General features: G+C 38.0%; 1 protein-coding gene across 4 annotated transcripts; it reads left to right on the top strand.

Annotated features, from left to right (window-relative positions):
* The first annotated feature begins 533 nt into the window (after window positions 1–533).
* Window positions 534–25,962, top strand: TRA2A (transformer 2 alpha homolog). Of its 4 annotated transcripts, none has more exons than XM_051785893.1 (10): window positions 566–791; window positions 4,614–4,747; window positions 9,121–9,432; window positions 9,712–9,845; window positions 11,339–11,504; window positions 14,967–15,155; window positions 23,320–23,435; window positions 23,931–24,038; window positions 24,741–24,808; window positions 24,979–25,962. In XM_051785893.1, the coding sequence occupies exons 5-10, from the start codon at window positions 11,472–11,474 to the stop codon at window positions 24,987–24,989; spliced, it is 525 nt and encodes a 174-aa protein (XP_051641853.1). In that variant the 5' UTR covers window positions 566–791; window positions 4,614–4,747; window positions 9,121–9,432; window positions 9,712–9,845; window positions 11,339–11,471; the 3' UTR covers window positions 24,990–25,962. The 4 variants fall into 4 exon arrangements, with proteins under 4 accessions (XP_051641852.1, XP_051641853.1, XP_051641855.1 ...); XM_051785895.1 differs by lacking the exon at window positions 566–791 and adding an exon at window positions 1,851–1,971; XM_051785892.1 differs by lacking the exons at window positions 4,614–4,747; window positions 9,121–9,432 and having other exon boundaries at window positions 534–791.
* Window positions 25,963–26,466: the final 504 nt, after the last annotated feature.

A 26,466-nucleotide genomic window follows, 5' to 3' on the forward strand; every position in this document is an offset into this window, starting at 1 on the left:
GAATTACCTTGTACCCAGTCAGATGTGAAATCAACACAGTCGTTGTCTTTATTAGTTTCTTCCTTACCTTGGGAGCTCTGCCAAATGGCCCTATGGCCTGTAAATTCTGCATTCTTTGTTTTCACCATCAGTGGGCATCCCTCTCTTCGGTTTTGTTAACTTCCCCCAAGGTCTGAGATCATTCAAACGTGTCAAGCCCTAGGCCTTAACAAGACAATTCTACCGACAAGTAATTTAGCTTTCCAACACGTGGACATCACTTAGAGCTTGCTTGTTAGCTGCCTATCTGTTTCAGGGATTAAATCCCCTTTGTTGTTGATTAGGCTTGAAAACATACAAAAATTAAACACCAAAGAACATCCTTTCTTAAGAAAAATCTTTTTACGTATTCCACATTTCCCTGCTCCACCAGCTCACCCAGCGAGGGCGGATGGGTAGGGGCGTACGAGGGCCGCGCGCGCGCTCCCGGGACGGCAGGTGTGCGCATGCGCGGCGGGTCCTCCCGCAGCGCTCTCGCCTCCTTTGTGAGGGGCGGGCGCGGTCCCGCCCCGCGCGCGGTGCCGGGCGCAGACGGAGCGGCCGCGGCGGCGCCATTTTGCGGCGGTGCGGGAGGCGCGGGCGGGAGGCAGCGGTGGTGCCGGTAATAGCGGCAATAGCGGTAACGGCGGCGATAATAGCGGCCGTGGGTGCTGCTGCTGCTAATCGGGACTAGCGTCCCCCGTTCGCCGCAGCCCCGTGGCCAGGACTCTGCCGACATGAGCGACGTGGAGGAGAACAACTTCGAGGGGAGGGTGAGTGGCCGCCCCTGCGCGGGCCGTGCTGAGGGGGGGGCCGGGCCCGGGGGCGGGGGGTGGGGGCGCTCGGCGTCCTCCGGCCCGGCAGGGGTGGGGACAGCGCAGCTTGGCTCTAAAATGGCTCCTTCAGGCGCCTGAGGTTCGCCTGGGCCGTGGGTGACGGCCCGCGTCCCCCTCCGCTCTCCGCGTTTCTCCGGCACACGGTGGCTTGTCCCATCGCCCCAGTTGGGTGCGGGCCCCGGGCCCCGCTGCGGATCAGCCCCTGCCCGCCAGTGCAGTTGTTTCTGTGAGAACGACGCTGCTGTAGCCCCCGGGGTTTCTGCCCGCTGCTGTTTCCCTCCCGCGCTCCCGAGCCGCCCTGTTGCCCGCCGGGCCCGCGGGTCGCTGCTCTGCCCTGCCCCTCCCCGTCCCCGCTTCCCGGGCCGCGGCCGGGCAGCCGAGGCCTCCTCCCGCCCGAAAGAGGAGGGACCCCGCGTCCTTTTGTGCGAGGTGCGCTGCTTCCCCTGGCTGCAGGAGCGGCCTCTGGCCGGGCCCCCTCCGGCCATCGGGGGGGTCCGGCTGTCGCTGTTAAACCAGTGAAACTCATCGATCGCGCAGCTGGAGGGCTTCGGACGAGCTGCTGCGGCTTTGTAACCTCGTTAGGACTGTGTCTTTTTCCTCTAATGGCTGCAGGTGTTCACGTACACGTGTGACAGGTCCCTTCTATGTTCATTGTTTTGTGGGTTTTTCTTAGGGATGATCGAGGCAGGCAGGAATTAGAAACTGCTTGAAACGGGAATAAAATGTATGTTCAAGTCCTCCATCACCATTTATTTTTTAAAGAAACTTGCAGAGATTTTTTTTTGTGTTTTGATTCTTTAGAGGAACACCTGAGCATCCTTTTAGTGACTTTTTTTGATGAATCAGTGACAGTAGCTTTGCAGTTATATGTAGTTACTGTCTGGAGAAACAAGCAATGAAATTTTGGAAGAACAGTGTCATATTCCAATAATTATTTTTACACGAGTATTGTTGCCCTTTTTATGGTGTTAGTTAAAAAAAAAATAAATTCCGTAGGCCGAAAGTTCTTTACCTGGCTGTGCAATGACTGCTGCTGCTTCCTCGGGGAGGTGAACAAAACCTGTTCTTGTGTTGATTGCTTGGACAAAAGGTGGCTGTGTAGCTAAGATCTATTCAGGTAAATAAACTAATCTCTGAAGGGGAAATAGCTAAGTCTCAGAAAGTTAAGCAACGATTATACTTAGTTGGGGGGGTTGTTTGGTTTTTTTCTTTTTTTGTTTTTTTATTATTACTTCAATCTTCCATTTTGCAGCCAATATTTATATTTTTAAGAATTATTTTCTTGTCTGTATTCCCACTGGGGGGTTATTGTTAGGAAATAATTATATTAGGTTAATATCCAGATCATTTATATTGGGTTCCTTGATGGATCTGTTGTTTGTATTACAAAGCTGCTATAGCTTTGTGCTTTCAGTATTCACACTGCCTCCTGCCAAAGATAGAAGTAAAATAATGTTTTCAGAGTATGCAAAGTCTGAAAAGTCCTATGGAGCAGTTTCTGTAACTGCTGTTTATTAGTTGTTGGTTTTGTTTGTTTGTTTTTGTGGCGTAAAATTTATATGTTGGAAAGAGCTGCTGAGTGTGTCGAGTCTTTGTTTGGAAAGCTTCTCTTTTTGCTCCATAACACTGAGATTTCTCAATAAGTCTGGCATGTGCCAGTGTCTTGTCTATTGGTGTTTTTTATGATCGAACATAACGACAGGTAGTAGTTTGTAATTTGGGGGAGTTGTGCTTCTGTTAAAGCACCTTTGTAAGCTTTTTTTTTCTTCAGTAATACTTTTTTGTTGTGATGCTACTAAAATACTTGAAATAAGAAATTTCATTTCAGAGTAATGTTTTACATTTAACTTCCGCTGAAAGTGCCCATAGGCATAAAATTAAGCATGTACAACTTTGAGGCTGTAGTGTTTAGTCTGCTATTCCCAGTTGGATAGGACTCTTATCATGCATTGAATATCCTGGTGCTTCAGTTTGCTCCATGCAGGCACTTGAACCTGAGAGTAAAACAAAAAATTTCACTGGGAGAAAGAACTGCAGAAACCAGAAAAAACTTTGTAAAGAACTCGTTTTCCTGGAAATCGGCAAAATAAGAGTTCTGAGTACCCTCTCAGTTCTTTCACCCCCCTCACGCTTAAGTACTGACTAGTGTGATGCACTTTTAAAAAACTAAATGCCAAAGGAGTAAGGGGGCTTTAAGTTTAGTTTATGCCCTTTTGTTTTTTACCTGTGTAGATGCACATTGTCCCAAAACACTTCAATGAAAATTGAGTATGATCAGGATTTTTTTTTTAAAAGCTTATTTTATTAGCATTAAGATATTGTCCACATATGTGCTTTGCCTCTAATTTATTATTTTTAAATCATAATGTTAATTAATCTGACCAGGAAATTGAAAATAATTATGGAAATAACTTGTCAATGAAATTGCTTAATTTGCACTATTTAAAAACTTTCATTTCTAAAGTATTGGGTAAAATCATTGTAGAACTTTTTTTCCTTCTTGAGCTCACTCATCTCTTTATTAAATTCTTTTTTTAAGCAAATGCTAATCAAATATGCTCATATTAATCAACATCCACTCTGGTTTTGTGTCATTTTGTTTCAACTTCAGCAAGTTCTCTTTTAAGAATGTGGCTGGTTGAACAGAAGAAATCCCCCTCCTCAAGCATGATGATTTAATGGAAAGAAATTGACAGAAGAATTAAAAATATAGTGGATGTGCTAGAGCTAAGTTTATGGACATTAAGAATAAATAAATATTTTAAGTAGTACTTGTTATCCAGTGACTTGGTTTTGGAAAAGTCAAAGTATTTTATCACCTCTGAATGCTTTTGGTGAGGAAGTTAGACAAATGACGCTTTTTTTTCTTTTATTGTTGTCAGGTGACAGGCAACTCTTATTTCCTTTCATATTTTCATTATTTTCAATAGGGTGTTGTTTATTTAGTGTGTGTTCTGTGGTACAACTTAACATGTTTCCCAGAGCAGCGAACAAGAGGGAATCTAAACAAATCTGCACTTCAGTAGCTCCACATTAAACTTTGATTAGTTTTTTTCAAGCTTCTGATAACATTTGAATCGTAAAGGTTTAGTAGTTTTGTACCAGTATTAATGTGCTGTTGGTCTAAATAGATAAAATTTTTTATCAGAACAAAGGTTGAACTCCCATTTTATAACTGTATTGGTTCTGTTCCTTCCTTCTAATGAGATGTCTCCTTCTGCTCTGTGCAGAATGTTACAGTGAGCTAAATAGTAAAAACTAATAAAGCACTTCAAGAAATGTATGACTTTGCAGGTCAGCCATCTTGTTGAAGGAAGTATGCATAATTCCTAGGTATGTGAGCAGCTTTTGGGTTAGTTTAGCTGTGAAAGTGCCTTGTATTTTCTTCATCAAGCTTATATGCAAAATACTTAACTACCTGTGGAATTACGTAACTGATCAACTTTGAGATAATTTCTTTGCCAAAAAACCCACAAACGGTGCGGGGGTCGGGCTCGTTTAGCTATTGTATTCCACTCTCCTGAAGTGGCAGTGTGCCACCTCTGAGCAAAGGAAGGCGTATTGCTTTCCATACCTTTTGAAACACAGGCACAATGTGTGCTGGTGCTCAGGGGTTCTGTGTTCACTTGGAGAGTGCTGTGATCACCCTGTGGTGTCTAATGACCAGTGTGGGAAACAAGAGCTTTTCTGAAAGTCAGGGGTTTATTTTTCTTTTAATTTTTTTGTTTGTTTGTTTTAATCGAGCTTAATAAATTCTAGGTTGTTCTGGACCATGTCAGCTGGGAAGACTGCTCTTTTTGAAAACAAATTCTTTTTACCATCTTCCGTGTGTGGTAAAGGAGTGACTACAGAAGCCTCCCTGAAGAGGTGTATTTTCAAGCCTCAGTGAGAAGGTCAACTTGTAATTTCAAAAAGTTTATTACTGAAGCCTTTTTTTCCCCCCCTTTTCATAAAGAGGAACATTGAGAAATGCATAAAGTTTACTTATTTTGGTAACTTTTAAAATATACGTGTCTTCAAGGTAGCAAAACTTACGAGTTGCTTTTTATACAGAAGTTTATTATGTATACTATTATAATATTTATAGATGAATAGCTACTTAAGGGATCAGTTTTGGTTTTATTATAGAGTAACAGGGCATGGTATGAAGCAAAAATGATTTAACTTCTCTTGTAAATTTCAGGGAAAGTTGGGAGATTGCTGTCAAAACTGTTTAAAATGTCATCTTATCTTTTCTCAGAAGTGAGATGTCACTAACTTGACAGTTTCATCTAGTGAACGTAGGCTGCTGCTAAGTTCCTTTTTTTTCCTAACATTTTTCTCTCCCCTTAGAGATTGATTTCGTTTGTTTGTTTTTTTTTTTTTTTAGTTTGGATAGGATTTTTTAGTGGGATTTTTGGAAAATGTGAACTATCATTTTACTGGCTTAGTGGTATTGCTAGGCTGCTTGTTGTCCTGTCCTTTTTTCACTCCATGTGTATTTCCTCTTAAGAGGGCCAAATGAATTTCATTTGAAATTTCTGTGTGATTTAATGATTTTTTCCTTTCCATTTCATTTCCCGTGCTTTGTTAGAGAAAGCTTAGTTTAAACTTATTTTGTTCTTTTTATTTAGCATCTTGCTCTAAATTTTGATACCTTTCAGTCATACTCTGAAATGGTAAGGTGTGAGTTGAGGTAAGGCATGACAGAAGTTCAGGACAGAAGAGGAATGTAAAAGAATAGGTTTTGGTGGGGGTTTTTTTTGTTTGCTTGGGATTTTTCATGGGGGACAGGAGCAGGTTGTTATTTTGGTTTTTTTGTTGTGGTTGCCTCCCCCATGTTCTTTATCATATCATCTTCTCTTGGTGAGTGAAAACTGAAAGAATACTTCTGAAAGACTTCTGCAATTCTACTCTGTGTGAAAGTGTTGTAAATGCTTTTAAAATAGTAATTATATTGGAAAGTAGGAATTATTTTGAAGGATGCAAGGAAGATAAGTGATAGAACTTACATCAGTTAAACAGCTGTACCGGTATGGATGAAATACATGGACATGGCTGATGTCTTGCTCAGGTGGATCATCAGAAGTTGTTGATAGTTCTTCAGTGACTGGTTTTATGTGATCATGAGGTAATGGGGAGAGATCCTTACCACTTCATTTTGTGATTATTTCTGGGAAGAGAGAAGGTGGCAAGGATTAAAAATACTCTTCAATGCTCTCTTTAAGTGCTTCTAAATGCTCCTCTTATCAGTAACTGAAGCTGCAGACCTTGGATTTTGTGTTTGTCTACAATAACTTCTTTGGCTCCAAGTTCCAATTCTTGATGAATCATTAGTCCCGTTTCCTGGTGTGTATCTTATTCTGAAGAAGCACCCTGTTACAATTGAGTTGGGTTTTTTTCTGTAGTTATTATTTTAGGTGAGGGGTTGGTATGGTTTTTGTTTGTTTTTGTTCGGGGTTTTTTTGGGGTTTGTGTGGTTGGCTTTTTTGGGGGTAGGGGGAGTGTTAGCATTTGTTTTGAAAGGGGGAGTGTTAGCATTTGTTTTGAAAGGGAAGTCTGATCTTACAAATATTACAAAGTTAGCTGTTGCTTCTATTCCTGCAGGCAGTAGTGACAGCAGATCTAGGTGGTTTGACATGGTGACAGTGGCCAGTCAGTCATTTGGCCCTTAAATGACTGAGGATCTTCAGAGCAGAAAGATAGGAAAGTGCTGAGGATCCAGAGTGCAGTATTTAGTTTCTGTGGTAATGATGGAGCTAAGATCCGAATGTATAGGTTGCTTAAGGACTAGTACAGAATTGAGAGACTTTAGTGCTTTGGATAGTAGAGGTGTCTGGTTTTGCATGTTGAAGATAACATACAATGTTAAATATTTTTGTCATTCATATTGCAGAATGGATATAAATTGTTCATGAAGAACAGTTGGGTTGGTATAGATTAAGATACAGCTTGATAATTGTTTCATTATAGTAGGAAGTAGAGGAAGAAAATTCTCTAAAATCTTCCTTTGTGACTCCTTGGAGCTCTGAATCTCTTAATCCCTGCCTGTAGTCTTTCTCATACAAATCTTATTAGGTACTTTTTCAGCATCATCCTTAAGTCCTTAAATTCTTGCAGGTTACTGTGATTCCGTGTGTCTCTCCTTTTGAAGCTTTGTAGGAGGTATAACTAGATGATCTGTGTTGCATCAGAAGATGAGATGTAATTGCTGCCAGTGACAGGCACAATGTGCAACTGCTATCAGGTAGCTTCTCTTCAGCTGCAATTTAAATCTACAGTTATTTGGTTGAGGAAGCTTGAAATATGTAGGAATTTAGGCTTTTGCCTGTGTCGTTCCAGTTTTGAGGTTGTATGTTTGTTAGTGCAGCCCCTAAGGGTCTTAAACAGTTCCAAAAGGACTTGATGTACATTAAATGATGTCATATTTGGTTTTGGCAACTTTATACAGATTTGCTGTCATAACTGATATTAAAAAAACTCTACAGGTGGTAATCCTTAGGTGCTTCAGGTGAATAGTTAAGAACTCTAAGCCGACTTTTACATTGTATAGTATTTTTAGCACCTCCCAACACTTCTAGGCTGTGCAGTGTCTAGGGAGTGAGGTGGGGGGTGATGGGTTGCTTTTGTCCAGGCTTTCAGAGTTCTTGTTCAAGAATTGATTTCAAGTGTAAAAGATATGGACAGTGCAATATCCTCATGAAGAAGGGCCATCTGAGGAGGCTTTTTATTGAAGGGTGTTTTGTAAATATGATGTCACTTTGAATGGTTTTCTATATTGCTGGTCAGTTTTACTAGGGGGGAAGTAGAAATAATTCCCAGAGAAATTGGCAATTGTCGCAAGGGATGAAGTATAAAGGAAAGAATTTAGGAAGCTATTAAACATTGAAGAATACAAAACCAGAGGAGAGATGATGAAAAATCATGTTACTGGTTCTAAAACAAAATTATTTTATCATGAACAGTGGCTTTCAAATGTAGAAACGCTAAATAAAATTTGGTAATATTTCAGTGAGTGTACATAATTTTTTCAGAGAAAGCAATGTAATTAACTTCACAGATAACCATCTTAATAAGGGTGACTATTATGCAGACCTGATTATATGGTTCACCTGTCACAGCCAAGCATTGAATTTGACCTTCATTGTTGAAGTTTGGCAGGCCTGTCATCCCAATAGGTGACATTCTCCATGTGTCCCTTGTCCTTTTCACTGAGGTAAAAGGGAATGGTAGTGTGGCTGTAATACTTGTTACTAGGGAGTTCTCAAGTTCCGTTTCTGGTGGACTTTTTGTCTTGAAATATGAAGACAGCATCCTTTGAAAAGAATTTCAGCCCAAAGTTCTGAAGAATTTTAACTGCAAGAGAAAATGCAAATCTGGACATAGGTAGAGTAAGAAATAAATTGAGAAAAACACTGTGAGGACAGGCAGGAGGAGAAATAATGCAGATAAACATGAAATGTAACACCTATGGGAGGGGAACTTGCTATGCATTTTTTCATTAAGCATTTTGCACGCTTTTGTGAATTTACAGATTTTTATAGCATACTATTCTGTAGGGGATTTTATAGCTAAGCTCCCTAGAAATGCTGTGCACTATAAAATATGAGGAAATCCTAACCTGCTCTTTGTTTGCTTGTTTTCCTAGTTTTTCTCTTGTGTGTCTTACCATGCAAGAAAAAAAACCAACCTCCTGTCTTTACTTGTATTGGATTGCTTTAATTATACTATTCTATGTCTTAGTTTATATGGATTATATAAGGAAAACAGGATAACAATGAGGAAGAAAAAGTAGGAAGAATAATAATTTATGTTGCTTATGCCTATGTGCATGTATTATGCAAGTAAGTATGTACATAGATAGGTTTTGACTGGAAATCTTTGGCCATTCTGTTGAACTGATAGTGTCTTAGTAATCTGTAGGAGTAAAATTTGGGATATTCAATATTGAGAATACATAGCTATTATTTTAGGGGGGGGAATCAATGATATCGATACTTCAGTATATTGTGCTAATTAGTTTTTAGTGTATCTATGTATCTTAAAAAAAAGTCTGAGGGGAGGAGGGTAGCTTTGCAAATACAGTAAAACACTGAGAACTCAGTAAGCTCATTGTTAGAACGTAGACACTTATACAGTTTTAAAGATATTAAAAAAAATTGTTTTATAAAATAGTTTCTTGCACTTTACCTGCTGGCTTTTCAATTTGATAGATAACATCTGAACTCCAGCAGAGTTTTATAATCCCCACGTGCTTAAATATACTAAATGTTCTTTTTCCATTAAGGTTAATGTTCGTGAAGAAATTGAAGAGTTTTTTCCAAGAATGTGGAAGATAAATCAAGATAAAAGAAGGCTAATGAAAAGTATTAAAGATCAGAAAATTAAAATTGAATGGGGGAAAAAATTGAACAGAAGATTGGTCAGATAGAAGCACTTGAATATTTTTTTAAGGCTATAATGAATTGTTTGAATTGGGGAAGAATACACGAAGTATGAAAAATGAAAAACTCAATGAAGAATGAAGAAAAGTAGAAAGCAAGAGTGAAGTAGAATTAAAAGAATCTGGAAGAATGAATGGGTCCTAGGTTAAGTAAATGTATGGTTTATGTTCCAGTGTCTGTATGATCAAGTTGTAGATGAATTTGCATGATTACTTAGTTAATAGAGAATTGGTGATCTGGTTCAAGCAGGGACCTATTTGAGGAAAGCATACAATATTAACAGTGGGTTAGCAAAATGAAATTTGTTTTGGAGGGTATTGCCTAACCATTTGTTTTTCAGGAGCAATCAATATAATAGAATTACTGTACTTTAAATGTTAGGAGTTAGGCATTTATGCAACCAATACCATTTTTAATACTGTCTTTTTTGTTAGGAGTCTCGCTCCCAGTCAAAATCTCCAGCTGGGAGTCCTGCTCGTGTAAAATCGGAGAGCAGGTCAGGATCTCGCAGTCCATCGAGGGCTTCCAAACATTCTGAATCGCACTCGAGGTCAAGATCAAAATCAAGGTATATCCAGAAAGTTATTTGGTGTTCTTTTGGTAGATTGAGATTTCTTTTCTCCTGTTGTAAAAATTATAAAGCTTCTGGGGTTATGTTAAATTTGCCTGTTTGTGCTGCTCCTAGATGGACGAAGTTGGGGAAAGATTTCATGGGTATGAATGGAGAAAGTGCTGTAAATAGAAGGACTAATGTAGAAATCACAACTAAAATTTGTAGGCTTGTCTGTTCCAAAAGAGAGAGGGGATTGCATCTCAGTTCTGTAAAGGTCCTGCCTCTTCCCCCTAAAATCTTTTGGGGGGGAATTTTTGTGTGGACTTCTTTTAGGGGAAAAAGAAGTTCAGTGAGAACTGTAGTAGGGTAGTCAGGGCTAGATAAAAAAGAGTAGGCTCTCTAACTGTTGGAAATATTGGAAAGCACTTGTTGGGGATGTTCTTGACATTCCTTCATTGGAGGCTTTAAAAACATAATCAAAAACTACATCTTAAACGGTTGTGAATAGGTTCTTGATTTATGAGAGCTCTAAGATTTAAATTCATTTTTTGATGCTGCGTATCTTTCTCTGCCCTTCTCTACTCCAAGTCTGTGTGTGCAAAGGTAAAGCTTTATAGCTCTCGGTTCTGACAGAGCTTGTGTGGAACAGAAGAGATATGTCTGTCTTTTTTTCCTCTAATATGTCATAAATATTATCTGGCTTATACTGCTGATCTTCTTTATTCCCTTGCACCATTATACAGATGAAAAGAAAAGAGAGCTACCAAATCTTTCTCTCATCAACTAAGAGAGAAACTGGAAAACAGCATTTGTAGCTCTGGAGGGGGAAGAGGAATTGCATAGTGTTATGTCTTTCCTCCTCCCCAGTTTTTGGGAGAGATCAGTAACCCATCTTCTTTATACACTTCATACTAGGGCAGCTGAAAAAGAGTTGCTGTGCCCTGAATTCCCAAAGTTCAGGCTAATGTTATAGTTTCTCTTATTGCAGTGTTTAGCCAGATAACTACCTGTTTAAAACTGAGCTTATTGTTGGCAAGATGTGTGCAAAGAAATGCTTGAGGAGTTAAGCAGGTGTTTAGGGTTTTTTGGTCTGGAGTAATTTTTGTCCCTAGTTGAACTTCATTTGTAGATATTGCAGCAGTATAGTGCTGCCAGATCTTTCAGTTTTTCAGTCAAAACAGTACTTTACAATGTGGCATATCTGGCTTCTGTATCATTGTGCAAATATTAGTTACATAAGCAGCCAAGCTGGTAAAAGTTTAAACTTTGAAATGCCTGAAATATAATCCTTAGTGTGTGCCAGAAGTACTTTCACAGAGTTAAAAATGGTGCTACCGAGCAGATTGTTAGAGGTCCGTGCAATCTTTAGATGTGCGAGGTAGAAGCAGCTTAATGATTTCAATTGTAGAGAACCTCTAAAAAAAAGATTTTTGTCTAGGAAATTCAAGGCTTACAGTTCAATACATTATGTGCATGTGACCTAACTAACAGCTTTCTTTTTGTTGAAGATCCAGGTCCAGAAGACATTCGCACAGACGTTACACTCGTTCCAGATCCCATTCTCATTCCCATAGGAGACGTTCTCGAAGCAGATCGTACACCCCAGAGTACCGTCGTCGAAGGAGCCGTAGTCATTCTCCTATGTCCAACAGGAGAAGGCACACTGGCAGCAGAGTATGTTCATCAAGGCTGAGTATCAAAACAGTTGCTGCTTATCCAGGTTACCTGCAGGCTGAGTTTGACCTGCTGACTTGTCACTGGACGATATGGGAATTGGGTGGGAGTGGGGGGTATGTGTGGAGCAGTCTCTGTCCTTACAGCTGGGCACTTATTTCTTGGGTCTGTGACTGGCAGGGAAGTTGTAGAAATTCATTGAAAAACATTCCATTACAAGTCAGTATGTACAGATATAGTGACATCTGCTCCCATCAGCTCTAGAAGTTGAACCCTTCTGCCTTTTTTTTTTTTTTTTTACAGTTCCTAGTAGATACACCCCTCACAAAAATGAGACCTTTTCTGTGTGAGCTTGCAACATGACAGTATTGATAAGATTGACTAGAGAATCCAAAGAAGGAAATTCCCAGGTGTTTATTTGCTTATAACATAAAGCATATTATGTTGAAAGTTGCTTGTGATTTTATACCTCTGATTATTTAACTTGGTATAACTTGAAGTAAAGCCCTGTGTTATTAGGCAATACATAAATCTTAATAAACTAGAAAAATATACAGTTACAAAAAGGTTCAGTAAGCTTTTCAAAATGTAAACGAGAAGTGTCTCTGTATGGGCAGGAGGAAGTGTAGCTACACCAACCAAAATCTGAGATACTGATCTTATGTCATTCTGGAGAGATTTCTCCCAGTGTCCTTTGTAATCACAGAATGGTCGGGCTTGGATAGGTGCTCTGGAAGTCATCTTGTCTGACCCATCTGCTGAAGCAGGTTCACCTAGAGCAGGTTGCACAGGATCACATTCAGGTGGATTTTCATTAGGAGACTGCAGCCTCTCTGGTCAGCATGATCCTGTACTCGGTCACCCTCAAAGAAGGTTTTCTTCATATTCAGATGGAGCTTCCCATGTTTCAGTTTGTGCCCATTGCCCCTTGTCCTGTTGCTGGGCACCACTGAAAAGAGTCTGACCCTGTCTTTGTGACACCTTTCCTTGAGATACTTGTATGTGTTGATAAGATCCCCTCTCAGTCATCTCCAGGCTAAACAGGCCCAGCTCTCTGAGCTTTTCTCCATAAGAGGTACTCCAGTCCCCTAATCTTCTTCATAGCCCTCCACTCCAGCAGTTTCTTGTCTAATCCATAGCTTCTGGTTTCCCGTTACTTCAGGCTGATCTAAATGAGTGCTGTTGAATACAGCTCAGTGTTTTCCTTGCTGAGGGCAGTGGTACTTTTCTCATCCTTTTAATCTGGTTTAGTCTTCAGATTTTTTATTAATTTTGTCAAAAAGCATATCGTTTTTTTGGAGGCTTACCCACGTGAAGCGTATCACCAGGAGCAGGTGATACCAATGTGAGGGAGCAGGCAAAAGCATGTGGAAAAGGGCAAGACTCCAGTGGTGTTAACATATAGTGGTTTAAGCTGTTGTAAAGCAACATTCGTAGTTGAGCTTTTTGTGGATTGTTGCCGGCCTCTAATCACAGTGTAGTAAATATTAATCTAATGTCTTTAAAAATTGGCAGAAATAACTGAACTTCAAATGGGTTAGCAGTTCTTCTGGTGAAAGGTGGAAGAATCTGCTTTACTACTTCAGGAAATACTAGGATGTTTTGCTCTGTGAAGAAGTCTTTCTGCCTTGGAAATGACTTTGTGAAACACCAAAATTGTTCTCACAGTGAATTTCACATTAATTCTAAGGATTCTGAGAATTCTAAGGACTAGTTCTAGTAGCATCAAAATGAAACTCAAGTCAGTCAGATTTGGAATCCCCTAAATAGCAAGGTCCCAAAGATGCCAGGAAAATTGATAGCAATTTTCTTCTGATCTTGTAAAGAGAGCTTGCATACTGTGTTGATGGGAGGCAGTACAAAAACCTAATATAAAAGCTACCTTTTAGTCCTCCACAGTCAGTTTAGTCCTTCCAGCGGTAATATAGCCATCAGTTGTAGCTTAGGGTGTGCAGACTGATCTTAGTACTTCTCTTGTCTCAGAAAAGGTAATAGGGTTTTTAAGTGTAAGGGGGTTGCTAAAAAAAGGGCAAAAGGTATGGACTCTGTGGAGAGACTTCTCCAAACAATGATTTAAAAGACAGATTTCATTAGACTCCCAAGAGTTCAGTAAAAAAATCGGTATAGCTGCCAATGCCATTGAATTATCAGATATGTTTTTACTCCATGTTTCAATCCATCTAAACCTGTATAATTAAAACTTTCAGATTACAGACTACCAGGTTTTGGTGTGCTCTTCAGCTGTAATAAGGAATTGCAGAGGATTTGTGTCTTAAAATAAAAGTTTGAACTTTGACAAATGGAAAGAAAGGAACATCAAATATATGAGTAGTTTGGGCATCTTATTTTCACAATAGACTCCTGAACAAAAGCACTGAAAAGAACGTGACAGAAGATCTAAGCCTGTTCACTCTTTGAATCAGGCTGAAAGGCAAGCTCTGGGGCATAAATTACTGTGCATTGATGGGTTTGAAAATTTGAAATACAAATTTCAGGTGTGTCAACTTGCAGTTATTATTTTGGCAGAAACATTAAATCCCTGTGCTTGTTGCTGCTGTTTTAAATTGCTGCATCTAGTATAACAGGTGCCAGAAGCTTAAGTGAAAAAAGTGCTTAATTTTGATTAAAGTAATCTTGTGGTGGAATTGGCATTAGATGAACTCTGTGACATGTAGAGAAACTTTGACTTCTCCATATAGAGAAATATAAAGGAGAAATTTTACCTTGTACAATTACATATTTGACTTTGTTTAGTTGAAGTGAAATAAATAAATAAATAAATAAATAAAAAAGGATGCATTCTTTTGGATTACAGTTTCACAGAACTGGCCTTCAACACTTGTTTTTCTCTAGATGAAAGAACCAGGTGACTTTCATCCTGTTTACAAGTGGGAAAATAAACTTTCAAATGTAAATATTGACTTTCAGTGTAGTTGGATGGGAAATGTTGAGGGGGAAGAAGTTTTGGTAGAAGCTAAATTATAATTCAGTTGTCTGTTCTTAGGAGCTCAAGTGCATTTAGTGTGTGCAGCTGGAGGCAGTGTGCACTCTTTAGTACCAGTGGTGACCATGCAGACAGGCTGAAGGTGGGAGTTCAGACTGGCAGACCTGTTCTTAGCACAGATTTGTATGTTGTATCTGCAGCCTGTTGGCAATTTGAGTATGAAATACTAATAAAATGGATTCTTATTACTCTATAGCTTCTCTGTAATCAGAATGCTTAATTTTTATGAACTGAGATTTTCACCAACAGGAGTAGTTTGTCTGGGTCTTTTTTCTGAAATAAAAACTGTTGAAAGTGGTTGCCTTTTTGAAAATATCCTGCAATGAAGTGTTAAGCTTTGTAATACTGTATGTTTAGTTTTCTTCAGATTAATTTTTTAATAATTGCTAAGTTTTTATATGAGAATATATAACTTTTTTAATGTAAATTTAATTGGAGTTGAACATTTGTCTTACCAGGCTAACCCAGATCCCAATACCTGTCTTGGAGTGTTTGGTCTCAGTTTGTATACCACTGAGAGAGATTTGCGTGAAGTCTTCTCCCGCTATGGACCTTTGACTGGTGTCAATGTGGTTTATGATCAACGGACTGGACGATCAAGAGGATTTGCTTTTGTTTATTTTGAGAGAATTGACGATTCTAAAGAGGTACATTCATGCTTCATTACTTTTCACTTTATGCATTGTCATCATGAATTCTCCATTAAAAAAAAGAAACATGTTTTTGAGTGTGTGTTCATTAGCAGGTTCTCATAGTGAGATTAATTGAAAATACTTTGTTCAAGCAGTGTGGCACCTATAAACAGATCAGGTATTTTAGTTCAGTGTTCTGATGTTTGGGCAAATTTTAAGTAGGAGCTGGTTGTACTGAATCACCAGTGAGCACTGGACTTTGATTTTAGTCTGCTACTTTAAAATGAAGATAAATCTTTGTGAAGCTTCTATATCTGTAGTATTTTTGAAACGTTTTAGAAGTTAACTTTCGAAAGTAGTTTTCTGTATCAAAATTCTGGAGATTCTCTTTGCATTTTCTTCTCTAAAAGCATGTTATGCATTTGAAAAATAATGGGGTTTGTCTTGAAATGTGCCTTGGTCAATGGTTTTGCTGGTTATACAGATGGCTATTTACAACTAGACTGAGTTGTTAGTATTATTGATTTGTAAGGAAAGAATCAAAGAATATGAACAGCACCCTATATATTATGACTCACCACAATAAGCAGTACTTTTTTATCCCTGTGATGATACTGTGAACCTTACTACATTTACTGAAAGTTGGAGATGAAATTGCTATTAAAAGTAAAGACATACCCTAAAAAAAGAAAAGGTCTTTAATCCTGCATTGGGGCATTATCTTTTTCTTTCAAGCAAACTTAGTCATAGACTTCATCTTGTTTATGGATTAATAGGCTTGGGTGGATGTTTCAGATTTGCTGTTTGATTCTGTTCATATTTGATAAGTTTCTTCATCAGGAGATATTAAACAATAAATAGGACTCCTCTCATAAATCACTTAGCATCACAGGGAGGGAGGGAGGGAGCATGACAGCTGTGGATCCTTCTAGCAGGAACTGAAAAATGAGAACATCGATGCCAGTTGATGATATTTTAATGAAAAAAACCTGTTCTGTGAGTTACTTGATTGATGTATACTCAGTTCTCACCTTTGATTTCTGGTATGATCCAACTGAGAATCAGTTTATAGGAAGAGGAGGTGTAGATGTGTGTATGTGTGGTTGTTGCAGAATTTAGGGGTGAGTAAAAGGACATAAAACTTTAGTGTCCCTTCTGTATTTTCCCACTTTCACTTGGAAGGTAGAGAGGGAGGTTAATAGGGTTGGATAGCTGTATATCTCCATCTGTCTTTAATGGCTTACTCGCTTCTTCTAACCTGGTATTTCTTTGCACTGTGAGTTTGGTGGGGTTTTGTAAAAGTGACTGTTTTGTAGACTATTTAAAGTCCAAAATACTTGCAGAGTATTTCTTGTCATATTCGTGTGCCAGTCATGTCTGTTGCACAGCTTCATGCGTCTTTAGAAGGAGGTTTTTTCCTGGTTGCCATGGACAGTGGTCATGCATGACACCATGCATTTCTTAAAATGTTCCGTGTAAATAGCATGAAGTAATTTGTTCAGTATAAAGCTGTTTTGGCAGATGCTACAAAACTGGAATGCAAAGAAAAAAAAATGGGATGTTATTTGCATTCAAAAGTACAGAAAAAGATTAGCATCTTAAGCAGGAACTGAAATAGTTTGGAATGTAATTAGACCAAATTTTTCTCCCCAATGGGCTAGTGCATGAAGAAATGGAAAGGATGCAAACTCTCCCAACATCTGGAACTCAGATAACTGAAATACTTTGGCAAAAAGGACAGCAGAAAAACTCGTTTATTTGACTTATTTCACGGGCCTTGAGGACAGATAAGTGACAGCTGGTGTAGAAAAAGGGCAGATATATAGACGTAAGGTAGGTGTGAAACTCTGTGACAGGCCCTGTATTAGAACCCTGAAGAACGTGAAGCAATTCTCTATGTGGAAGATACTTCAAGTTTGAAAAGCTGAAAGTATACTTAAAAGCAATGACACTTGAATTACTTTTGTTCTGAGTAAATAACTTTTTCTTAAAAATAATAATTAAAAAAATCTAACCAACCAAAAAAAATAACAAAAACCAAACCAAATTCCTCGACACCCCAAATATCCTAATAAGGAGATGAGATGTCAAACTAAATTCCAACCCTTTTAAAAGTAGGTGGATTAATGAGAGTGGAACTTTACAGAAAAATTAGGATTTTTCATAATCTTCACTGTTGTCCTTTAGGAGAGGTAGCACAGGGAAGCCTCTCAGCAGACATGCTCTGAAGCACTGGCAATACTAAAATTTGGCACCAAATTAATTCTCAGTAGTTACGTTTAAACTTTCATAATTTGTTTTAAGATAGGTCAGTGTCAGTTATGCATGGATTGTGTTGCAGCTGAAATCCCTCAAGATCTTTGTCATCCCTGGTTACTTTTACAAACTGGATCAGTTACTGAACTGGTTAAAATGTTGCTGTGGGTCAAGATTCTGAAACCAAGTGGTACAGTTTGTAGTTCCATATGGTAGTAAAAACTTTTTGAGTTGTCAACTAGCTTGATACTTCACAGTGTCCTAAGAACACCAAAAGGGGGCAGTTTTAAAATGTATTTTTACTGTAACTGGTTTAAAATTTCAGAAATTCAGATTATGACACTGTAGCAGCCTTGTTAGTGATTTATGATCACCTTGATTATAAAGAGGAGCAGAGGCTCAGCTTTAGATAACTACTAGATAAAGCAGCTGTCAGAGCATCACAGTAGCCTCAGTCATTCCACTTCAACAGAACAGGGGGTTTCAATGCAGTTTTCAATGTGTGTGCCCAATCCAGGAGATTTCTTGTGGAATCTCTTCTCTTCTGTTTGAAGCTCTACTGAGGCTGAGATGAAACTTTATGATCAGGCAGAAGGTTCGTTTTCCATCGAACGTCTCTTATTGCAATGGTCTAGTGTTTGCAAGATAGCACGTGACCGGATTGTTAGGTTCTGAAGGCACTTGCAGACGCTGCCCTTAGTTCAAAGTGTGATGGCAAACAAGAAATGTTGAGGGCTGATAGATGTCTAGAAAACATCTGATGGATGTCTAGTGGTTGTGTAGAAAACCTGAGTTTTTGCTGTGCCAATGTTCTTGTCTGTGAGCTTGTTCAAAGCCTATTTGAAAAGCTTACGTTGCTATCTAGGTTTCTTTCAGAAAACATATTCTCTGTTATGGCTGTAGTGGGTTTCATTTTTTTATGAAGTTATGTTTTACTTTTTCTAAAAAAAAATGTAATATTTAGTATGCTTTTTTTTGCCTTGAGTATTGCAGTGTCTTATATTGGCCACTCTTCTACCAAGTCGTCAGAACTGTGTGTGCAAAATCGTGAAAGGACAAGATTGTAAATGTTTGCTGAAGACTTACTTCTCAAAATCTTTCTTACATAGTTCTCAATGTTGGCAATGCTGGCATGGAGCCGGTGTTGTAATGTTGGTTTGCAGTATTTTCACTATATTATAGAGGATATTCACCTGCCCATCACATCAGGATTTTCTTCCTGTGTTAGAGGATCACAAATTTCTATGTATAGGATGAGAAAAAAATAAAAGTTATGGGGGGGAATTGGTTGTGTCAGGGTTAACAATAAGTTGAGAAGATCATGAGTGAAAAGTGAAAAGTGTTGGCTGTTCTAGGACATGATTCTTACTACAGTTATCAGAGATTCCATATGCTGGTAACCAGCTCTTCACTAACTCAGAATAAGAAGTGTTAGTTGTTTAAACTGAGGCTACTGTGAATGTACTGTCTGTAGGAGGAACTCATCTGAGAAGCATCAGCTACAGCAGCTGTTCTGATTTCTGGTGCTGGTTCCTTGGTGTTGACTATCTTTCAGAACTGCTTTCTCAGATAGTGTTCATTAGCAATCAAGACAAACTATTAACATAATTCAGTTGCCAAAGACCAGAATAATAACAGGGTTTATCGCTTTGATTTGCAAAACATTTAATCTGTGGTGGAAGCAGACCAGCTTAAAACCATCACTGTTGAGCAAAACTCCCACAGTTTGTTGAAGAAATGCTGTCAGTGTTGTTTGTGGTATCAAAAAGGACCCTTGATATACCAGAAAAGAACACAAGAAGGTCTCAAATGTTTAGAATTAAAATGTTACAGAGTTCTGGATCTCAGACTTCAGAATGTAAATGGACTGTTGTTCAAAGTTGAAATGGACACTCGAATTCAACTTGGCAGGCTGCAGCAAGTGTAAAAAGCTGTGTTTCCTTATTTTTTTTCATCCCATCAGATTTTTTTTCCCCACAGAATTTCCTTTCAGTTGTCCTTGTTAAATCCAGGCCTGAACCAGTGTTTGGAATCCAGAGGGGGAGAAAACCTAGTCTTTCGAGTCTTTCATCCTTTTCTGTACCTGTGATATAGAGAAGATGATGTTTTTATCAATGGTATTAAACACAGTACAGAAAGGACTTCCAGTAAAAAAAAAAAACAAACAGGAAACCCCCAAAACCACAACAAACAGAAAAAAAAAAAAAAAAACAAAAAAAACCAAACAAAAAACAACAACAAAAAAAAGACAGTATCTTATATAGTTATTTTTAAATTGTGGAAATATTTTCAAAATAAGTCACAACATGAATTGCTTGTTTGACTGTTGAAGTGTATTCAGTCTGTATGTTGCGAACTTTGTAGTGATGTTAAGTTATTGAAGTAATTAAAGCAGTTAAACATAGTTGAAATGAAAATTCTATGATCTTTTGTACATTACAAATGTTATTTTGAACTCCCCTAGTGTAGTGTAAAGTGACTGTGATAACAGCTCTGCCAAGTCAGATTCTCTCCTTCCCTTCTCCCTTTTTTCTCCCCACACCCTTCCCCCCAGTGACCACGGTACAGGTTGCAGAAATTTCCCCATGTTTCCATGTCCAAGCTGCTCTTTGTGGCATTATCCAGATTGAAAGATTATATATTGGTTTTGGTGGATTGTTGATTGTTTCACTAACACTAGTCACCTGTGTAAGTTCATGCATATACTTAAGTGTTTCCAAACTTGTTTTACTCTACCTCAGTGCTAATGCATTTAGAAAACATCACATACTGTAATAATTATCAAATGAAATTGAAGTCTTTGTTAAATTTAATGCTTTCTTTCTAACTTTTGAGCCGCAGGAGACCATGATGCTGTAGTTTGGGAACTGCTTATTTTTTCAAACTAACACCGTACAGATAATAAGTTTTGTTATTATGGATAGTCTTCTGAAAGTTTAAAACTGAAAATCTTTGAAAATGCAATCTAAGATTGAATTATTACCTGTGCCATTCCCAATCCTAATACTGTTTTCTGACTGCAAACATACAGATGTGTATTCTGGCCTACAAAATGAATTTTTTCCATAAAATTTGCTACCAGAATTTATAGTGCATGTTTATAGGAATGCTTTTGCAAAAGCCACGTGAGTATTTTTAACAACATTCAGATATTTGGAAAAGAATCCAGATTCTAATAAAAATGGATTGTTGACAGTTAAAGACTCCTAAGAGGGTACTGTGTGTCTTAAACCCCAATATAATTTGATTTTTCTTTTTAAAAAGTTTCACTTGATGGTCTTAAATAGTATTTGAGAATGTCTTCTGCATTGTTAAGGAGAATGTGCAATTTTTTCCCTTTAACACTTGCATGTTCTCAACACAGCAGTCAGGCATACCCACAAACAGCAAGAAAAGGAAACTGAAATTTCTTTTGAATAGACATGAAATAAAAATTTTAATGTAAACTCTTTTAACTTACAATAAAGCACAGAAATGCCAGTAATTAAAATCATCAATATATTTTTACAGCCTTCTCACAAAATAAATACTGTTGTATCGCTTACCTGAACCCAGCTATTCAGATAGGGCTTTTGGTCATATTGCAGCAGTCCTTACCTAATAATGTCATCTTAAGTACTTTGTGTCAAATACCTGAGATGTGCACATTAAGAGTGGTACAGAGAATTTGGCAGCATCTTTGGAAGGAATTTCCATTTGCTAATCACTGAGTGTAAGTGATCCATACTATTAATTATTGTTGGATTTATAATGGCTTATTGTAGGTTTTGGCTTTTCTGCATATGGGGAATGCAGTCACAACTATAAAAGGCTTTGTTATTTTTGTATATCTATTAAAGATTTTGTTTATTTTAATATTTTTAATCAGCAGTTATTCTTGACAGCTGCTGAAGCCTAAGAAAAGTAAAGTTTTAATATTGGGTAGGGCATTAGACATTATGACTAGGGTGTTGGGAGTTCCATGCAGACTGGTAAGTATGAACTAATCTTCATCCATTGAAATGTAGCACCTTACTTGGTATTTCTAAAACAAACTATCAGCTCTCAAAATTAACTCTTTGTCTTTCTTGTTGGTATGTTGCTCTTCTCTGTACTGCTTCCTCTGTCGAAGAACTCATCCTCTTGAAGAGGTGCTTGTTGGTTTAACAAAATAAGACATATGCCAGATGTTCTGTATTGAGGTGGCTTCTTGTTAGCTAAGCTTAGTATTTTGCAAGTTGTTATTGGACTTAAAAATTCCATGAAGCAGAAAATTTCTTAACAGGTTAGCTTGTGTATTGCTGCATTTCCGGAAGGATGCTTTTCATCATGAAGTTAATTTTTCAGCCAGGTATTTGCAGCCTTCGTTTTTGATTTGTGCACAGACTTTCTTAGGATGTGTGAACAGATTTATTTTAATTTAATTCATCCTTGTGGAACGGGACTTTTAAAAAAAAAATTATGTCAAGGCTAGAAAAGTAAAAGCTGAGGAGCATGTTTTAGTCACAAAACATACCTGAGTGTGTGTTAAAAGATTTGAAATTGTAGTTGGCTAAATGTAGTTGCGGTATTGTATGGAACAGAACTCACTAGGTGGCGATATAGTATAGATACAAACAGTATTATTAAAATACAAACTCGGTGTAGTTAAAAAGATTAGTGGTCCTTCAGTCACTTCCAATTTGAGTACATCAGTTAAATCCTGAAGGTGTCACATTTTTGTATCTCCTCCATAACTTGTATATAAGTTCAGTAAGGTTCTTGTTAGAGTTGTAAATAAGTAAATTTCTGAATAGTAGTTTCATTAAAAAAAAAAAAGAAAAAAAGCTCTGCTTAGAGGTACCTTCATGTTTTGTGGCTGGGTGTTGGTTTTCTGCAGATAAAAAACAACAAAGTGGTCATGTTCTTTAACTCAAAATTGTAACAGTGTCTCTCTTGCACACACGAGAAATTAAAATAATATATATTGGACTAATTGCTATGCCTAGCATCGAGAAGTAAAGGGTGTGTACTAGTATTTCAGAGATCCTGGAGCAGCTAATAAAAGCTATTAAAATTTGAAAAGCAAAATTTTAAAAATCCTTTTAAGTCCAACGTTAACAGTTAAATTTACTGGTGTGGGGTTTTTGGGGTTTGGAGCTTTAAGTTACTGTTGCATGAATATAATTCTCAAAAGTATGCTGTGCTCCTTTGAAAAACTTATTTTCATGATTTTGAGTTTGTGAAAGGCCATTGTATTGACTCTCAAAGAGTGGAGAATCGGGCTAGAACACCCAGGGAGTGTGTGCAGGGGCTGCAGGCGGGTCTGAAGGCGCAGTCTTCTCGAGCGCAGACCCTTCTGTGTATCGCTTTAGCGAGCTGCTATTGTGAGAGGGAGTGGGGAGGAAGGTTGTAATTAGGTATCCATGTAGGCTGAACCCGCCATTTTACTAAGCTCTGCTGAAGTAGGTCCTTGTAAGGGAGATGGCAGGAGGCTGGGAGAGCATGAAATGGCAGCCGACTAGCAGTAATCCGGCCATATGCACCCTACAGGAAGCCACTGTTTCACACGGCTTTTGAATCTGCCCGTCCCCTCTGGGTTAGAGGCAGCGGTAGGAAAGGTGCAGTTTTTAGAAAAAAGCTGTTTTGACTTTCAATTTAACTTCTTGATGGATAGAAGACAAAGTCTAGGGAAAGTGACTGTTAGTAGTTAGCATTGTGCTCTCTTAAGAAGGGATTGAGTGTCACGTTAGTCCGGCACCCCAGTGCGTCCTGTAACACCACCGGCAAACAGGCCAGGGGACAAGAGATTAGGCATCCACCACAGTGGGGCACTAGTAACCACTTTAAACAAAACAAGTTCAGGGCTTGCTTTTCTGATAGAAAATAATGTGTTTGTACATAGCCTTCCATATTTACCAGTAGGTTGCAGATTTCACGTCCCTGTTCCTTGTCTCTCCTGTAGGCGATGGAGCATGCAAATGGAATGGAGCTGGATGGCAGGAGGATTCGGGTGGATTACTCGATCACCAAGAGAGCACATACACCCACCCCAGGCATCTACATGGGCAGGCCAACACAGTAAGTTTGATGGATTCAAACTTAATACTGGAATCTGGTTGAGGAAATAGAGCTACAGATACTTTTTAAAAAAAATTTAGAATTAGGCCAGTTTGATTTTATCACAAAGTTACTAATACGAAGAATGTGTTACTGTGATTCACATACACTGTTAAATCCTACTGTGGTTTATTGTATCTTTTAAAAATATCTCCTTCAGGTTTTTTTATAAAAATAATATGCAGCATAATCAGTTCATGCACTCAGCCTGCTGAAATACTAAGTTGCCATTTGCCTTTGATTTTGATGGGAATTAGACTTAAATCCCTCATGATTTTTGGGAGGGTTTTTTTTAAAGGTGTTTTTATTTAAATATTTAATTTGTATATTGTTTCATGGTATAGTATTAAGTGTCAGATTTACTTACAAGATGGCTTTAAAAAAGCTTTTAAAAAATTTAAATCAAGATGAAGAGTAGATATCTAAAGAGGGTTTTTTTGCCTTTTCCCCTAATAGCAGTGGAGGAGGTGGTGGCGGTGGAGCTGGTCGTCGCCGGGACTCATATTATGATAGGGGCTATGACAGAGGATATGACAGATATGAAGAATATGACTACAGATACAGGTACTTAATCTTTATTTTATTTCTGTAGGAGCAGAGGATTTGTTGGGAAAACTGAAAAGTTAAATGACAAAAAAATGTAGCAATATTCTGCATACATACCTGTTATGTGTTAGAGCTTCATTCCTTTGAGTTTTGTGGGATTAAAGCAGTCATCATCTTCAGTCTTTATGTAATTTGGTTATTCAGTTGGGCAGGGGGGCTAATTTTGCTACCTGAAGGAGGTTGAGCATGTACTCTATGAATCAAGTGGACAGATAGAAAGGGAACTCATTTTTCCATGCTGTATATAGAACGAGGAACAGCTGATACACACTGCTGTTTAAAAAGGGATTATTTGTAGATGGAATTTTTAATGCTTGACATTTCATAACCATCTTGCTGTTTTGAAAGTTATCTGGTTTCAGGGAATGTTGTTCAACAAGAATTGTAGGCATCTGGAAAAGCACTTCATGTGTTTGCAAGGCTAGTGAGAGTTTATTAAATTCTTTGTCTGGGAATATCTTACAGTTTTAAACACTTCAAATAGAGAAATATAAAAGCATTTGTTAAATAACTGTAAGCCACAGCCAAACAAAGCAGAAATAATTCACACAAGCCAAGTCTTTCAGTGCTGAGGAAATGGTTCTGTTCTGTAGAAGCAATGTGAATAAGGCTTCTTTCATAATGGATGTTGTTTGGTTTCTTTTTTAATTTCCTTTAAAGGAGACGATCACCATCGCCTTACTATAGTCGATACCGATCACGATCAAGATCCCGTTCCTATAGTCCAAGTAAGTAAATGCAAGTAAATAAATAGATTCTGGCTGTCATAAACATTGTTATATGAGTTGATCAATGGAAATTCTGAATGTGAAAGCTAAAAAGCTGGGCACAGTAAACCTGAGATGATGTGTGTACAGTTAAGTTTATAGTAATTGTGTCATCTTTTGTTTTTTTCCAGGGCGCTACTGAAGGTCAGAAGAGTTCCAGTTGAGGACTTGATTTTTAAATACAGAGTTCAGATCTCTAGCTTCCCTACTGCTTTCCCTTCTATCCTCCCTTTCTTGTCCTCTTTCCAGCTCTTTCACAAGTCTTTGGTTCATTTAGAATATACATGTTTTCAGTTGAAGTATTCCTATTTTCCATCCCTCCTTATTGTAATACTCTTAAATATTGTAATTGTTGTAGTTTTTGTGTAGTAAAACATCTTGAGCAAAATGAAATAGAGAACCCAAAGTGCTGATACATTTTGGAAGTCATTCCTATTTGGTTTTTAAAACAGTTGCACTCCTGACTAATCAGAAGAGAGCATTGATATTTTTAAAGCGTGCATGTCATGTATTATACACACTCAGATACTTTAACATAAACCTGCATTTCCAAGTAACTTGTTAATCTTTCTGTTAAAATGTTTACCTATTACTTTGATAAACAAGTAATGACTTTGAGCCTTTTCTGTAATGAGAAATTTGCTTAGATAGTCATGAACCAGAGGAAATTTTTTTTTTATTATTATTTTTTTTTGGTCAAGTAGTTGCTTTGAGAGTAGACTATTTGAGCTAGAGAAAAATTTGGTACTTGACTGACTGGGAGAATAGATCCTTGTACACTCAAAAATTAAGGCTGTGTTTTATAGAAAAAAGTTTCTGGATTGCTACACAGTGGATAACAAATGAAGTTAAAACTGTTGAAATCCTGGGGTTTTCATTGTACTTGGTTGGATATTTCCCCTTAATTGGTGCAGGAGAAAAAAATATTTATTGAACATAGCAATTAGTTGTATAATTTGCTGTTCATTAAAAAAAATTACTGACTTTTTGGTATTGCAATAATGATTGAAAAAGTTTTGTTTCAAGTCCTTTTTGGAATTTTGAAAGTATGGATGGAAAAACCTACAACTACATGTAAACCCTTTTTCTTCCTCAATAAAAGTTAAGTCCACTGATACATGGTTTCTTGTCTTTTGTTCTGCATTTTGTCACCTTGGAATATAGGTTAAACAAGACTTAATACTGCTGTATGGGTAATAAAGTCAGCACTTATCTGTCATCTCGGGAGCCCTGTCTTCCCTTGGAATCAGTATGCGATTATATGGCATGGCTAAGCAGAGTGGGTTGTCCAGCTTTCTCTTGTGCCATCCTTGACACTTGCTGGAGTTGTGCTGAGGTGGTTGAAGGAGAGAAACACCACTAACTTTGTTTAGATTTCTGTCAAGTCACTGGTTGAATGTCTGTTGGCACAGCAAAAGGAATAAGACCACAAAGCCCTAACAGCAGAATATCATCCTGATTGTCAGGGAATGCCCCAGAAGAATTGGTCATGATTTTAAGAGAGTAAGTGTTTGAAATATAATTGTGTTAATTATTTGGGTGTCAATGCCAGGAACTATTAACAGGTAATTAAAAGAAACACACTAGCACACATCCAGCTATTTTAAAAGCTTGATAGA

Source organism: Manacus candei, unplaced genomic scaffold (genome assembly GCF_025592945.1).
Source record: "Manacus candei isolate 608988 ecotype Guabito, Panama unplaced genomic scaffold, ASM2559294v1 h1tg000021l, whole genome shotgun sequence".
NCBI lineage: Eukaryota > Metazoa > Chordata > Aves > Passeriformes > Pipridae > Manacus > Manacus candei.